At 34.1% G+C, this 14,906-nt stretch overlaps 1 protein-coding gene across 1 annotated transcript; it reads left to right on the forward strand.

Moving 5' to 3' along the window:
* The first annotated feature begins 232 nt into the window (after nt 1–232).
* Nucleotides 233–6,324, forward strand: LOC144837015 (sodium- and chloride-dependent neutral and basic amino acid transporter B(0+)-like). Its single transcript, XM_078691987.1, has 3 exons — nt 233–245; nt 3,590–3,707; nt 6,182–6,324. The coding sequence occupies exons 1-3, from the start codon at nt 240–242 to the stop codon at nt 6,322–6,324; spliced, it is 267 nt and encodes an 88-aa protein (XP_078548113.1). The 5' UTR covers nt 233–239.
* Nucleotides 6,325–14,906: the final 8,582 nt, after the last annotated feature.

Genomic DNA, 14,906 nt, shown 5'->3' on the forward strand with positions numbered 1-14,906 from the left:
TTTCAGAATAGTTTGTTTAATCTCCGGAACGCTATAGGCCCTACGTGTCCTATTATTATTGAACAAGTGAACAATTATTATAGAAGCATTCAATATGACTATTGAACTGTATCCTGTTCTTTTCACGTAAATAATACATTTCGAAATAATAGTTACACGTATATAGAAATGATATATATATAATCACTTATGTCACATAACTATCCATTCTAGTTTGTGTAGGCCTAGGAGCTGCAAATATGACAGTAAGTGGATAGTTAATCTTTTCTGACATTCGATATACAATAATGTATAGATTTACATAATATTACGATATAAAGATTGTAACGTATGAATGTATAAATATAGATATTAATTTCTTAGAATACACACAACACATGAACAAATTGAAGATTGTATGTCACTATCATATCATCAAAATATATGTGTGGAGAAGTACAAAACATTTCATAACCGCTTTTCATTGCCTTTTTTAAAGCTTAGATTAGGGGAGTATACTTTTTGCCTATGTTCACTTCAACTAGTGTAAAAAGGTTTAGGTAAAATCAAATACGGAAGAATCAGGTACCGATTCCCATACGATTGGACCAATCAAGGCGTGAGAAATGGGAAAGTTGTGAGAGTCGAGGAGTGGGGGATTTCAACACACTGCTGAGAAATGAATTGTTGTAACTGCAATTTGTTTCAAGGGGGTGCCGGTCAGCGATTTTTCGTACATAAGTTGGGGACCCCTCATGAAACGTCACTAAAAAAACATGAATAATTCATTAGTTGTTCACAATTCAAGCGATTGCTTTCGCGAACTCTTCTTCACACACACCACCATCGCTCGCGATGCATACTACTCCTGGGCATTAGCTAGCTCTCCCCCCCCCCCCCCCCCGCTCTTCGGCCTGTTCGTTCAAAGAAGAATGGCTGCCTGTTACACATCTTTGCTTCAAAACGAAGACGGCCATTAATGTCTCTGAAGAGGATAGGTGTTCAACCAACTACCATCACACAAAGCACCTCATAATACATTGCAAAATATGTCGAGGCTAATCGACAGCTAGGCAAGACACATGCAACTAAGTAGTAGTAGGCCTAATTGGACATAGCCCAAAAGCTTGGACCCACGAGAATAAAGAATTTGTGTAATGTAAAGTTACCGGAAATTTCAAAGACCGATACAATTTCAGAATAGTTTGTTTAATCCCTGGAACGCTAGGCCCTACGTGTCACAATTGAAATCAAATGATAATATCGTCGAACAATTATTATTATAGAAGCATTCAATATGACTATTGAACTGTATCCTGTTCTTTTCACGTAAATAATACATTTCGAAATAATAGTTACACGTTGCATAGAAAATATAGAAATGACATAATATAATCACTTACGTCACATAATCTATCCATTTTAGTTTGAGGCCTAGAAACTACAAATATGACGGTAAGTGTCTTTTCTGACATTCGATATACAATAATGTATAGATTTACATAATATTACGATATAAAGATTGTAACGTATGAATGTATGAATATAGATATTAATTTCTTAGTATACACACAACACATGAACAAATTGAAGATTGTATGTCACTATCATATCATCAAAATATGTGTGGAGAAGTACAAAACATTTTATGACCGCTTTTCATTGCCTTTTTAAAAGCTTAGATTAGGGCTATACCCCGGGCTATACTTATTGCATATGTTCACTTCAACTAGTGTAAAAAGGTTTAGGTAAAATCAAATACGGAAGAATCAGGTACCGAGACCAATCAAGGCGTGAGAAATGGGAAAGCTTTACTAGTTGTGAGAGTCGAGGAGTGGGAGATTTCAACACACTGCTAAGACAGATTAATTGTTGTAACTGCAATTTGTTTAGGGGTGCCGTCAGCGATTTTTCGTACATAAGTTGGGGACCTCTCATGAAACGTCACTAAAAAAACATGAAGAATTCATTAGTTGTTCACAATTCAAGTGATTGCATTCGCGCGCTCTTCTTCACACACGCCACCATCGCTCGCGCGCGCTGCATGCGAACTACTCCTAGGCCTTGCTAGCTCTCTCTCCCCCGCTCTTCGGCCTGTTCGTTCAAAAGAAGAATGGCTACTGTTACACATCTTTGCTTCAAAACGAAGACGGCCATCACACAAAGCACCTCATAATACATTACAAAATGTGTCGAGGCTAATCGACAGCTAGGCAAGACACATTCAACTAAGTAAGACATAGCCCAAAAGCTTAGACCCACGAGAATAAAGAATTTGTATAATTTGTGTAATAATGTAATTGTTTAATTCTGCTATTTTATTATTAAACAATATGTATGTACTCAAAGGAACTTTAAAAATGCGCGTATATGAACACATGAGATGGAAATATTAGACCCACGAGAATAAAGAATGTATAGCCTATCATTTTGTGTAATGTTAATTTTTAAATTCTATTCTATTATTAAACAGTACATTGATAAATAAGTATGTATGTACTCAAAGGAAACTTTACATAAGCATGTATATTACACAAGAGATGGAAAGATTTGACCCACGAGAATAAAAAATGTACATACTGTATTTTTGTGTAATGTAATTGTTTAATTTTGCTGACTTACTCAGACTGTGTCATACCTAACACACACGCACACAGTACTAACTAGAATAGACATGGGCTTTAGAGACTAATAATTAGGCCTAATAGTATTAATAGTAACTACAATTTTAACACGTAATTCTTTAGTAATAAATTCTATTAAAAAACACCATAAGCTAAAGGCTGATTATTTCGACAATCCACACAAAACGCCGCTATTCTTTTATGAAATCGCACGCCGCAACCACAGCGGAGTATGTACTGCATGACCATTGGTGTGTACTGCTGTCTGTGATTTAGGCTAATTTCACTACAATCATGTGTTTTAAAATTACAAAAATGAAGTTTTTTGGAGAAGTAGTTCTCGAGAAAATGCAATTTTAGTTTACTTGTTAATTTAAGACTGCTCACCGGCTTTTGATAATTCTGTCCTATCTTTTAACACTAGCAGGTCTGAAAATAATGTTTAAAAGTGGTCCAGAATTGGGACCGTGGTCCAGATTTTAACCAAAATTGGGCAGTGTCGTCCTTGCACCATGTGACATGTATGGTAGTAATTTGGAGTCATTCGAATCAAAACTGTGAGCGCTAGAATGATGACAAACAAACAAACACACAAACCAAACAGATCAACATACTTGGCCAATTTTCAATTTGGCCAAACACACAAACCAAACAGATCAACATACTTGGCCAATTTTCACTTGGCCAAGTAACAAACACACGCTACCGATTACATATACCTCCTTGGCGGAGGTAAATAATATAAAAAAAACCGAAAAATACACCCACAAAATATAGTTTCGTTTGTGTACGACCGTATCATCTAATTTCGACTACCACCAAAATGCGTAGTTTTTGTGTTGATTTGAAGTCCGTAAGCAGCTGTAGTTGTATTTTTCCAATACTTCACATCTTATTTCTATAAACTACCAATTCATATTTTATCATTGAAATGTTTTAAACTGCTGATTGACAGAGTTCAACCTGCATGTCCCTCTCATCCACAGTATGTAGCCCGAGGAAACTGGTCCGAAAAACGACACTTTGATTTGTCCACCCTCGGATATGCCGTCGGTCTTGGAAATGTGTATAGGTTTCCGTACCTGGCTTATTCTAACGGAGGTGGTAAGTGGAAAACTAGATAATACATCATCGTTTTGAATTTGATATAAATAGACCGTTATGGATAGTTACAAAATCAGTCCGGTAACAGAACTGGGTATACAGGCTAATACACATGCGTAGAATAATTTAATCTTTTGTATACATTAAGTATACGGTATCGTCTACATCCCTTAATATTTTGTATTTATGCACTCTGTGATAAATTCAGGCGTCATATAATCAAACATTTACAATATAAGTTTATATTTTATAGATATGAAATAGTTTCTTAATGTTGTTAAATATATTTTAGTAGTTACCAAAAGTAGCAATAATGTAAGTGTATTCTATTCTATTCTATTCTATAACAGATTTTATATGTCGCCCTACAAAGGACAGAGCGCCTAACAATACTAGTAATTTATTAAAAAGAAAATGTATAGTAGGGAGGCCAATGTGAGCTTTTCCATCATGGGTGGCATTTTCTGCATTTAGCAGGCAACCATGTGGAATATATCCGTTATAGGATGACAAATTAAAACAAATGTAACCATTATTGGATCATTATTGACATATTGCGGTAGATGGTCATGTTTATAAATTTTTAAACTTACAAGGTTAAAAGGTCATTTTCAAGGTCATCAGATTAAGCACAAACCTGTTAATTATCGGTATTAATAATTGAAATAATAATTGTCATGATATAGCCTAGGCTGATGGTTTTAGTGTGGTGTCACTAGACTAGAATTGTACTGGGAAGATTTTAAACTTGAAAGTTGAATTACACCTGGAAGGTGTTCAGGGGATGGAGAGGATGAATCCTAGAGTATCAAAATAACCGGAATTGGAAGCCTACTGGAATCTATATATAAATGATGGTTAATGATTCTGACATAGGCGAGCACAATGGAAAAACTTCAGGACAAATCTCCGCCTTGGTTACCTAACTTAGGCCTATCTATCTCAGATCATAGAGATATTATAGTTCACAATATTATCTCTATGCTTAGATGTAGGCCTACCGCGAAACGTAGATTTGATAACATTAGTTTCCATTATTACGATATCGTTCCATATATTTCTATCTTAGGAAGGTATTATAAAGGGTTTTGAAAAAAAAGTCTGATTTTATCGGTATATTTTCAACTCAGTGCGCGCTTAGAAGTAATTTCCGGGTTCACGGCAAGTCACCTTGCAACTTCCTGGTTTCAACTAAGTTGGCAGTTGGTGGCGATAGCCATTTTAGTTTTTTGTTTACTTTCGGACCGCCCGTGTGAAGGTACCAAAATAAAAACTAGACATGAAACTCGTCACTTTGACGAGTTAGTTATCCGCACGACAAACGCCACGTGCACGTCATACGTTGGAATATTGCACACAGAAAACGATTATGGCATTGTGACCTGAACTGAAGAATATGATATGTTGTTATTGCTGAATTCTGTTATTTTGTGTCATATAGTATACACAGTATAATCTGTATACATATCACATACAGTGTAGAATAGGGACATTACGGGACCCGCTATTTATTCAAATTTTTAACATGTTGACGGTTTCAAAATGAAACGCGAAGGTAGCGATTTCGGAAGGAAATTATCTCAGCAACAACATATTAACGTGTAGAAGAAATTTGAATACGTGAAATATTGATGCGCGCTCGTTTAAATGTAATGAATTATATGACGCAAAAGATAAAAATACGACGTTTTTTTATTTAACTGGTCATTATGATGACGTCACAACATCCGATTGGCAACATTTTCACATGATTTCGTATCTACAATTCAATAGCTTCCAGAAAACATTTTAATCGTGATTATCATATTTTATTCTTACGAGCTATAACAGATTAAAATTTACTGTAAAGATGAAATTAATGCCCCAAGTAATTTTTAGGCATGATGACGTCATAAAAATTAAAATATTTTTAACTCATGCGAAAGATAGTTTAGTTTAGAAATTACGACTGTTTGAAAAAAGGATCAAGATTAAATTAAATATACGCCATAAAGCATCCGAGTATATTGTGGGGAATATTATATAAAATTACATAGGGAGAACTGATGATAAGACCTTTTGTTTGAAATCGAGTGAAACCCCGATAGCTGATTATTGAGTAAGCTGACAGGAATAACTGTGGGCTATCTGTGTACCTCATTGTAATAGATACCGTTAGGACCCTGCGATACTCACTCACCCTCTAGTATGAATAAGAATGGTAGCTGGAATTAGTTTGGTCGCACAACGTTGTACTCTTTCAAGTGCGTTTTATGTCTTTTTGGAGATAGAAACTCAGAACTGAAAATGGCATTCACTCCTATCGTTTTTGTCACCCCAGAAAGGATACATTCAACATGATTGCCTATTATTAACAATTTTTTATAGAGGACTTTTGTGTATTTGGCCTCTCTACTAGTATGGTTATGTAGGCCTAAAACAAAGTATTATCATTGTATTATTAAATAATATACATTGTTTTACTTTACTATTAGGCGGATTATTTGTACCATATGTGGTTATGTTATTCTTTGCTGGAATGCCAGTTTTCTTCTTCGAAGTCTTACTTGGTCAGTACAGTAGCCAAGGTCCAATAACGGTTTGGAGAGCCTCTCCTATGTTTAAAGGTTGGTTTTGATCAACTTAATATATCACAATCTGAACTCAGTCTCAAATTGGGTGATACTAGACCATAGTTACTTGATTAAACTAATAAAATACGTTTACAGTATTGTGTATGCCTCCCTTCCTTGAGTGGTAACATACTTGGAAACATATTCTTAACTATGTACAGGTATTGGGTTCGGCATGGTTATAACATCAGCATTTGTTGGTGTGTATTACAATGTGATCATCTGTTACGCAATATATTACATGTTTGCGTCATTCACATCAAATCTACCTTGGGAGCACTGCGATCACGATTTCAACACCGTAAATTGTACCCTGAAGTACGAGCAGTGTTTAAGTCAACCTGACAAAATCATGATAGAGACAACGTGCCAAAATATCACAGAGCTCGGTTTGACGAATTCCGAACTTGGAGAGATCAACGTCGTTTATGCAAATGGCACCTGGAATACGTCAAATTATATTGATACGTATGCAGACTACAGAAAGAGACCGACTGAAGAATATTGGAAGTAAGTTTTGGGCAACTAATCTCATTCCATTTTTGCTACAGACGACACTCTTATGACACTTATTTGGCCTGTTTTGTCATGTAGCATATTTTCAATGTAGGCCTATTTGAGAAAAATGCATTCCATATTGAATAATTCCATAATACATTAATAATATAACTGTTGTGTCGTTGGCTTCTAGTTAATTCTTGCCTATGTTTTTTTTCAGGCATGGTGTATTGCAACAATCCGTTTCAATAAACGAAACTGGTGGACTTATCTGGGAACTTGTTCTTTTTCTTTTATTGGCATGGGTTCTTGTCTTTTTCAGTCTTGTAGAAGGAGTGAAGTCTTTGGGAATTGTAAGACTTCAGTTCATTAAGTTAATCCAATATAGTTGCTTAAAAAGGTTTGGATGGTGAATAGACACTAATACAGTAAGGTTTACTGGTCACTATGCCGTAACAAAACACAACTAAGTAATCTTTACTTTCTTTATCGTTTTTTAAAAGCTGTTTTGTATATATTTGTTTCTGACCCTTTAGATTCAGTTTCGTATATTATTAATCGGTCCTTACAGATATTGCTAATTCTTGGCAAGTTAAACGTAGGGATTTCTGAATTTGTACGTTATCCTTGATTAGACCCATCATCCAGCGAAGAAGACAGAAGATTTTGAAAATTAGATTGATATAATAACTGTATGTTTTGATAGGTTGCCTGTTACACAGTTCTATTCTCGTATACTGTGTTGGCCGTACTCCTTATTTATAGTGGGACACTTAAAGGCGCCGGTGACGGAATTGAGTATTTCATTAAGCCTGAATGGGATGATATTACACTTCCACAGGTTAGTCAAATTACATGTTTGATGCATCACAGCATAATATCGAGCGGAGTCTAGACCTATTCGGATTCAACGTGCTCCCATTTACATAACAATTAATTAAATAATACAACATACAAAATTGACACAGAAAATATCAGGCCCTATGGAATTTTTAAAACTGATATAGCAGCAATGACGATCAATGCTTAAAATCTATTATGGAAATAATTACAGTATGGTTTATTCGAACACCATGAAAGTGGCCGTACTTATTCACCAACCACACTAGAGAAATTCTTGTCTATTAATCTATTGACTTCTTATTTTAAGGAATGAATTTTTACATTTTTTTTGTATTTTGTAGGTATGGCTTGACGCAGCTAAACAGATTTTCTTCTCTCTCAGTGCTGCTTGGGGCGGTTTGGTAACACTTTCTTCATACAATCGCTTTCACAACAATGTTTATTTGTGAGTAGGCCTACAGTTGAAAATAATAATATATATTCGATATATCTCCTTCATCATACCGCCTAGCAAAACTCGGAAGTTACATACACCGAACAAACACAAACGCAAGTGGTGTGTGAGTTTTGCTAGACAAGTGAAAGTGGTATAAGTAGTTTTTACATTTATACTTCTCATTATAACAATAAAACAAAGGGAAAAACAATTCATGGGCTAAACATTGTTAATGAATGACCATAACATAACAGCTGAGGACGGCATTTACAGGCGTCTGAACACATTATATTCTTTGAATGGTGTTGTTTAAATTGAATAGATAGCCTAAAGGCGGAAAATTCATGAAATGTCTAGTTGATATAATCAATTATTTTGAGTGGTGGTGTTGTAGAAAATAAAAGTAAGTTGTTAATTATTTAAATCCAAAGGCAAATTACTTAAATGACAATGATATCAGTCGCTAGATCTCAATGTTGGATAAATACATATTCTTTATTCCAGTGATTCAGTCTTTGTTTCAATCGCAAACTCTGCCACCAGTATATTGGCTGGTTTCGCAGTTTTTTCCTTACTTGGATACATTGCTAAAGAACAGGGCAAAGCTGTTTCAGACGTTGTTGATTCTGGTATGTTGGTGTGATAATTAATAGATTTATGTGGTGATTGCAACAGTTGTTGTCTATAACGTCACTATATAGCCTATTTTTTCAAATTTATAACACATTGTATATGTAAATCAGGCCATAAAAGCAATTAGCTTTATACTTTTAATATAATATATATTCATAACCAGTATACAATGAAATGAGAACAGTAATTCAGCAACCCAATCCTAACCCCTTCACCAAGACATTTAGAAAGTTTAGATTCAACATGTTTTCAATATGTTTAACTGTAATATTTATTTTGCGTAGGATTTGGATTGGCGTTTGTTGTGTATCCAGAGGGGTTGTCGCTTCTTCCAGGATCTACCATTTGGTCTATCCTATTTTTCTTGATGTTGATTACACTTGGAATTAACAGCCAGGTAAGAATATCAAGTTGGAATTAAGGTCCTTGTCAGCCTGAAGCAACCCGAAAAGCAACCTGTATTGCTCCTTTTTCTTCCCAGTACTGTCTAGGACATTTATTTCTAGGTAAATAATATTTTATAATAATTAATAATAGTTTTGTTATAAATAAATTTATAAATAATGCAGTGTTCCGTTGCTAAAATCCAAGCGCCATCGTTTCTAGGTCTTCGCGTGTGACCCAAGATGAAAGCGGTGTCTAACGCGTAGTATTTTATATTCATTTAACGGAGATAAAATACTATGATATAAACTTGTATATAAATATATACGAACTTGCACTGATGAAGGGCTAGTGTTGCCCGAAAGCTCTGCTAACTTTTCTGGCTGTTTACTTTATCGTTTTGATTTAGCTTTTCGCTTTTTTTTTGTATCTCCATTGAGATCCAGCCACTGATACTCACAGCATTGTCATTTTTTTCAGTAATTTGCCTTTGGATTTAAATATATATAATATATATATATAGTAATTCTAAACCGCCCGGTGATATACTGAAATTTAATTAATTAATTTGAAACGATAAAGATGAGGAAATCTGTCTCGCCCCAACCGAGACTCGAACTCGGACCGTCTGCTTGATATGCAGTTGTCCTAACCATTATACCACTGGGGCTTTCATGGTATTGGATAGCGACTCTTTAACATTCTCGGCGTGGTACGACGGAACAGCACTAGTCCTCAATTGTACGCACGCGCGCCAGAGATTTCCTGTGTTAATGCACTGTTCGTATATAGCATGACAATGCCATAATTTCTCACAAAACCATAGATAGTGTTTTGCTATATCTTTTCTTTTAGATAACTAATTTTAATCGGTTTTTCACATAAATAGGCCTATAGATAAAATGTTCCTTTTGATCATATCACTCACCCAGCCTTCGTTAACCACCACTTTTTAAGAAATACGTTTCTGAACTTGGCCTTCTTATCGGGTAATGTTTTTCATCGACCGTATTTGACGAACAAATGATGTTTTTCGTTTTATTATTTTTTAAACGATGGAAATTAAATTTTCTTTTTTGTATACGATAAAATAACATATAGAGAAGAAGTCTGGAAAGTTTCATTAACGCACGACAATTATAAATGGTAAAAATTAATTTTTTTTCTTTGGTATTTTTTTGGCCAAAAAATATGGCATTTACCTGCTTGGAAATAGCACATTTGGCGATGGTCGCCGAAATACTTAACTTTAAATTTAATTTGTTTGCCAGTAGATCTATATATATATTTGTAGATTATAATGGGTAAGTTTTAATACGTTTTGATATTTTTTCTTTGAGATATAAGCAAATCAACCTTTGGTAGATGGCCGAAACCTGCTTAAGCCCAGATATAGCATAACCCGTAACTTTGGCTATTGTTAAACCAGCTGAAACTCACGGAATGTTGTCATTAGGTTATATGCATGATATGCATATAACCTCTTGATTCTGTCAGGATCTTTATTTATTAGGTTATATGCATGATATGCATATAACCTCTTGATTCTGTCAGGATCTTTATTAGGTTATATGCATGATATGCATATAACCTCTTGATTCTGTCAGGATCTTTATTAGGTTATATGCATGATATGCATATAACCTCTTGATTCTGTCAGGATCTTTATTTATTTATTTATTTATTTATTGGTTATCCGCTTCAAGCGGATAAGCCCTTGGAATTGTAGTGTTACTTTTTTTTATTATTCTTCTTTCTTTCTCAGATTTTGTGCACGCTGTTTCTCTGCAACGTGTTAACATAACATTTTGTAACTTTCTAAACATTTAGACATTTAACTGAAGTTGTACTGCGAAGCTTTTGGACGCTGTCAGAGCCACGTAGCGTAAGTTACGCGCGAATTTCTGAAATTCTTAAATTGATCATAACTTTGAAACAAATAAATATTTTTTAACGAAATTTTCAGCCACGGTTGCTTCACATCAATTGTAAACTGTTTTATCGCTACCGAATTTTGTAACATTAGAAAGTGCGCGCGTAAACGGCGTTTGAAATTTTAAAATGCTTCAAATAATTTTCTGATTAAATTAGCGCACGTTTCAGGTCATTTTAAGCGTTTAAAAAATTCCCACTAGATGCGCACGTTTTCACGCGCGCACGGCGCAGGGAACGCGTGAAAACGTGCGCATCTAGTTTATTTATTCTTTCCTTAGCACTATTTTGTCCGTGAATTATCTTGGCATCAGTTTCATCTAGCTAAGTCAATTTTTCAGAGTATATTCCTTATGGCCAGGAATCGATGTGGTCATGTTTTCACGGTGCGCAATCATAAATTACGCGGTCTACGCGCGATTTAATGAAATCACGTTTGTAATCATATCTTCACAAGCATGAATCACTTTTAAACAAAATTTGGTACTCATAAATTTCAGGTCATATTTCATCATATGGCAATATAATTACGTGCGTAGCGCATATAACGCATGCGTACGCGCGCTTAAAAGTTTTAAAATTGTCAAAATTTATTTTCGATGAAATTAGAGTACGTTTCAGGCAATTTTAAGCGTTTAAAAAATTGTCACAAGTGCGCAGAATTTTGCACGCGCACTGCGCGTTAAACGTTAATGCGCGCTCTTTTTGCCCGATTTCTGTTTTACAACCTTTCTTTAATAATATCATCATATTTGATTCACTTTTCAACTCGAAATTGCGTTATACAAGCACGTCAAAAGTGACAGGCTACGCACGTATAAGTTAACAAAATAGTGAAAATATGCTAAATTTTAAAATTAATATATATCGTCAGAATGCTCGGGAACACCTATTTTTTATTTCATTTTCTTGAAGTGTATGTATTATATGGATGATTTATTATCAAATTAAGAGAACAAAAGTTGATTAAGTCATCATTAATTGCATATTGAATTAAAAAAAATTAATTTCGACAATCAAACAAATTTTGACATTTTCTTAGGCCGAAATAACAAACTTAACATTAACTTTCTTTCGTAAGAAGTTCATATATTAAAGTTAAAAGTATATAGTTTGACAGTGCATCATTTTTTTAAATTTTTAAAGATGTCATCATATTAATAAATTATAATTCATTGCGGTATGTAATAATCTATCTGCACCAAAGTGGCTACTGAATAGTAAATACACGGAGGAATCTTTCTACATGTTTTAGTAAGTTGTGTATGGCTCGGTGGTCTGTGCTCGTGTCTATAGCATTCAAGGTACCGAGATCGAGCCTCACCTTGGGTAACGAAACGAAATAAGATTTTTTTTTATTATTTGTATTGTTTGTTCAATTTTATTTCTTAGTGTATAGATTATACACATGATTTATAATGAAATTTAGATAAAAAGAAACTTATGTCTTTATTATTATGTAACAAATATGGTTTATGACATTATACGCAGAGGGATCTTTGATCGGATTGCGATACCGGCTATTGTATTTGCCTTAGCAAGATCTTAGCATATATTATAAATAATTAAAGATTCTGAGAAAATCAATCAATCAATATATCTTTTACAAATCAATTATCTTTATTTTAATCAAATGCATATAACCTATAATTCGTCATAGTGACGAATTAAATCTAGTTTATTGGTTATCCGCCTCAAGCGGATAAGCCCTTGGAATTGTAGTGACGAATTAAATCTAGTTTTATTATTTTGATTATATGGTATTATTATCAGAACTGTTAGTTTATTTTTTAATTATTTATGATAAGTTTAAATGTTCCATTATAGTCCAGTAAAATATCACCTTCACCATTGCATATAGTAGTCGTTTGTTTATGACGTCATGAGGCAAAAGTAAATGACACGCCATTGTCGACATTTGCGTTCGTAAAGCTACGTTCACACCAAGCCCGGATCCGGTCCGGTGGCCGGAGAAAAAAAAATGGGTATAGTGTTAAAGAATAGAAGCGTTCACATCAAATCCGTCCGGATTTCGTACGAATTTTCTCCGGTGGACGGATTCGGAGTGATGGATATGGAAGCCAGTTCATTTGTAAAATCGTACGGATTTTTCCTTCGGACCAATCAGCGTTGAGTACTATGACCTGTATTTAATGATGTTAAGATTTCTACCTTTCCTGATCTTGCTGATCCCATTAATACTCTTTCAAATGTTTCTGTCTATTATAATGAGGTTGAAATTCTTCTAAAGAATATTAATCCTCACAAAGCGTCTGGCTGCGATAGATTAAGTAATAAAGTCCTTAAATTTTGCGCTGAACGTCTCTCTCTTCCCCTCGCGTTTATCTTTAAACTTTCTCTTAATTCTGGTATTTTTCCTTCCGATTGGAAGCGTTGTAATGTTTGCCCCATTTTAAAAGGTGGTTCTTGTTCTAATATTGAGAACTTTCGTCCCATATCATTGCTTCCTACTCTTTAAAAAAAATTTCGAAAATATTGTTCTCATATATCACCCGTTCTCTCTATTCAAAAGCGTTAGATAAAGTCTGTCACGATCTGCTAGTTTATAAGGTAAAAAAAATTGGCATTGCGATCCTTTTTTATCTTGGATGTGTAACTATCTTGACAATCGTTTCCAACGTGTTAACTTTAATGGTTGCACATCTACGTGGTTGCTCGTTACATTCGGAGTTCCGCAGGGTTCCATATTGGGACCTTTGCTCTTCTCTATGTTTGTCAATGATGTTTCCGAAATTTTTGTTCATTCGCAATGCCTCATTTTTGCGGACGATATTAAATTATATCGGATAGTTAATACTATTAATGATTCTCTTCTTATTCAGCAAGATCTTGTTAGCCTTTGCAATTGGTCTGACACATGGAAAATGTTCTTTAATCCGCTTAAGTGTCAGATTCTTACTTTATCACTTAAAAAAAACAATTATTAACTTTGATTACACTATTAACGGACTTTCTATTTATAGGGTTAACTTTCAAAAGGATCTTGGAATTTATATTGATTCGAAACTTAACTTTAATATTAAACATGTTGATCATATTGTTGCTAAGGGTAATAGAATGTTAGGTATGCTTTGGCGTCACTGTAAAAATATCGATAGTGTTACTTTTCATCAACATTCAATTTACAATTCCATTTCGATCTCCCAATAAAATCGTATCGAAGGGGTTCAATCCAAATTTATTTACTTTATTAATCACAACAGTCCAGGTCCTTAAATTCATCTTCCTTCGCTTCATACTCGGAGAAGCTTTTTCGATTTGGTATTTCTTTTTAAATGCTTCAACTCCCTTTTTAGATGTAATATTTTGTAATTTTTTTCTCTCAAAATTAATCGACCAAGCTCTCGCAACACCGACTTATTTTCCCTTGCCCGTTGTCGAGTCAACGTAACCAAAAATGGTTGCATTCAAAGATTATCCAAGCTTGTTAATTCAATTTCTATTAAAGATAAGACTATCGATATTTTTTTGACACTTTGTCCAAATTTAAGTCTAAAGTTCTTAAATCGATTTAAGTTTGCCATTTTGTATGTTTCATGTTTTGTATTTTAATGTGCTTTTAATTCTATATTTATATCTAAAGAGTTTTAAGGCATCCTGTAATTGGCGATTTTTCGCTGTTGGATGTGGTTGAAATAAAATTTTAAAAAAATTTAAAATCAGCTTAAATGGTGGTTAATATTGAAACTTAATTAAATAATTAATTGTGCAGGGTTGCTTTCAACATATATTTGAATATTATTTTCTTATTTTGTTAATCTTACTATTTTCTAATCTAACGATTTTGTAGATAGTGCTTATCGAAACTGTAGTTACAGCTATATGCGACAGTTGCCCTAA

The sequence above is a fragment of the Antedon bifida genome, chromosome 3 (assembly GCF_963402885.1).
Source record: "Antedon bifida chromosome 3, ecAntBifi1.1, whole genome shotgun sequence".
Classification (NCBI taxonomy): domain Eukaryota; kingdom Metazoa; phylum Echinodermata; class Crinoidea; order Comatulida; family Antedonidae; genus Antedon; species Antedon bifida.

Coding starts and splice junctions, on each gene's coding strand:
- LOC144837015 (XM_078691987.1), top strand. Junction 3,708..6,181: donor GGCTTATTCTAACGGAGGTG/GTAAGTGGAAAA, acceptor CTTTACTATTAG/GCGGATTATTTGTACCATAT.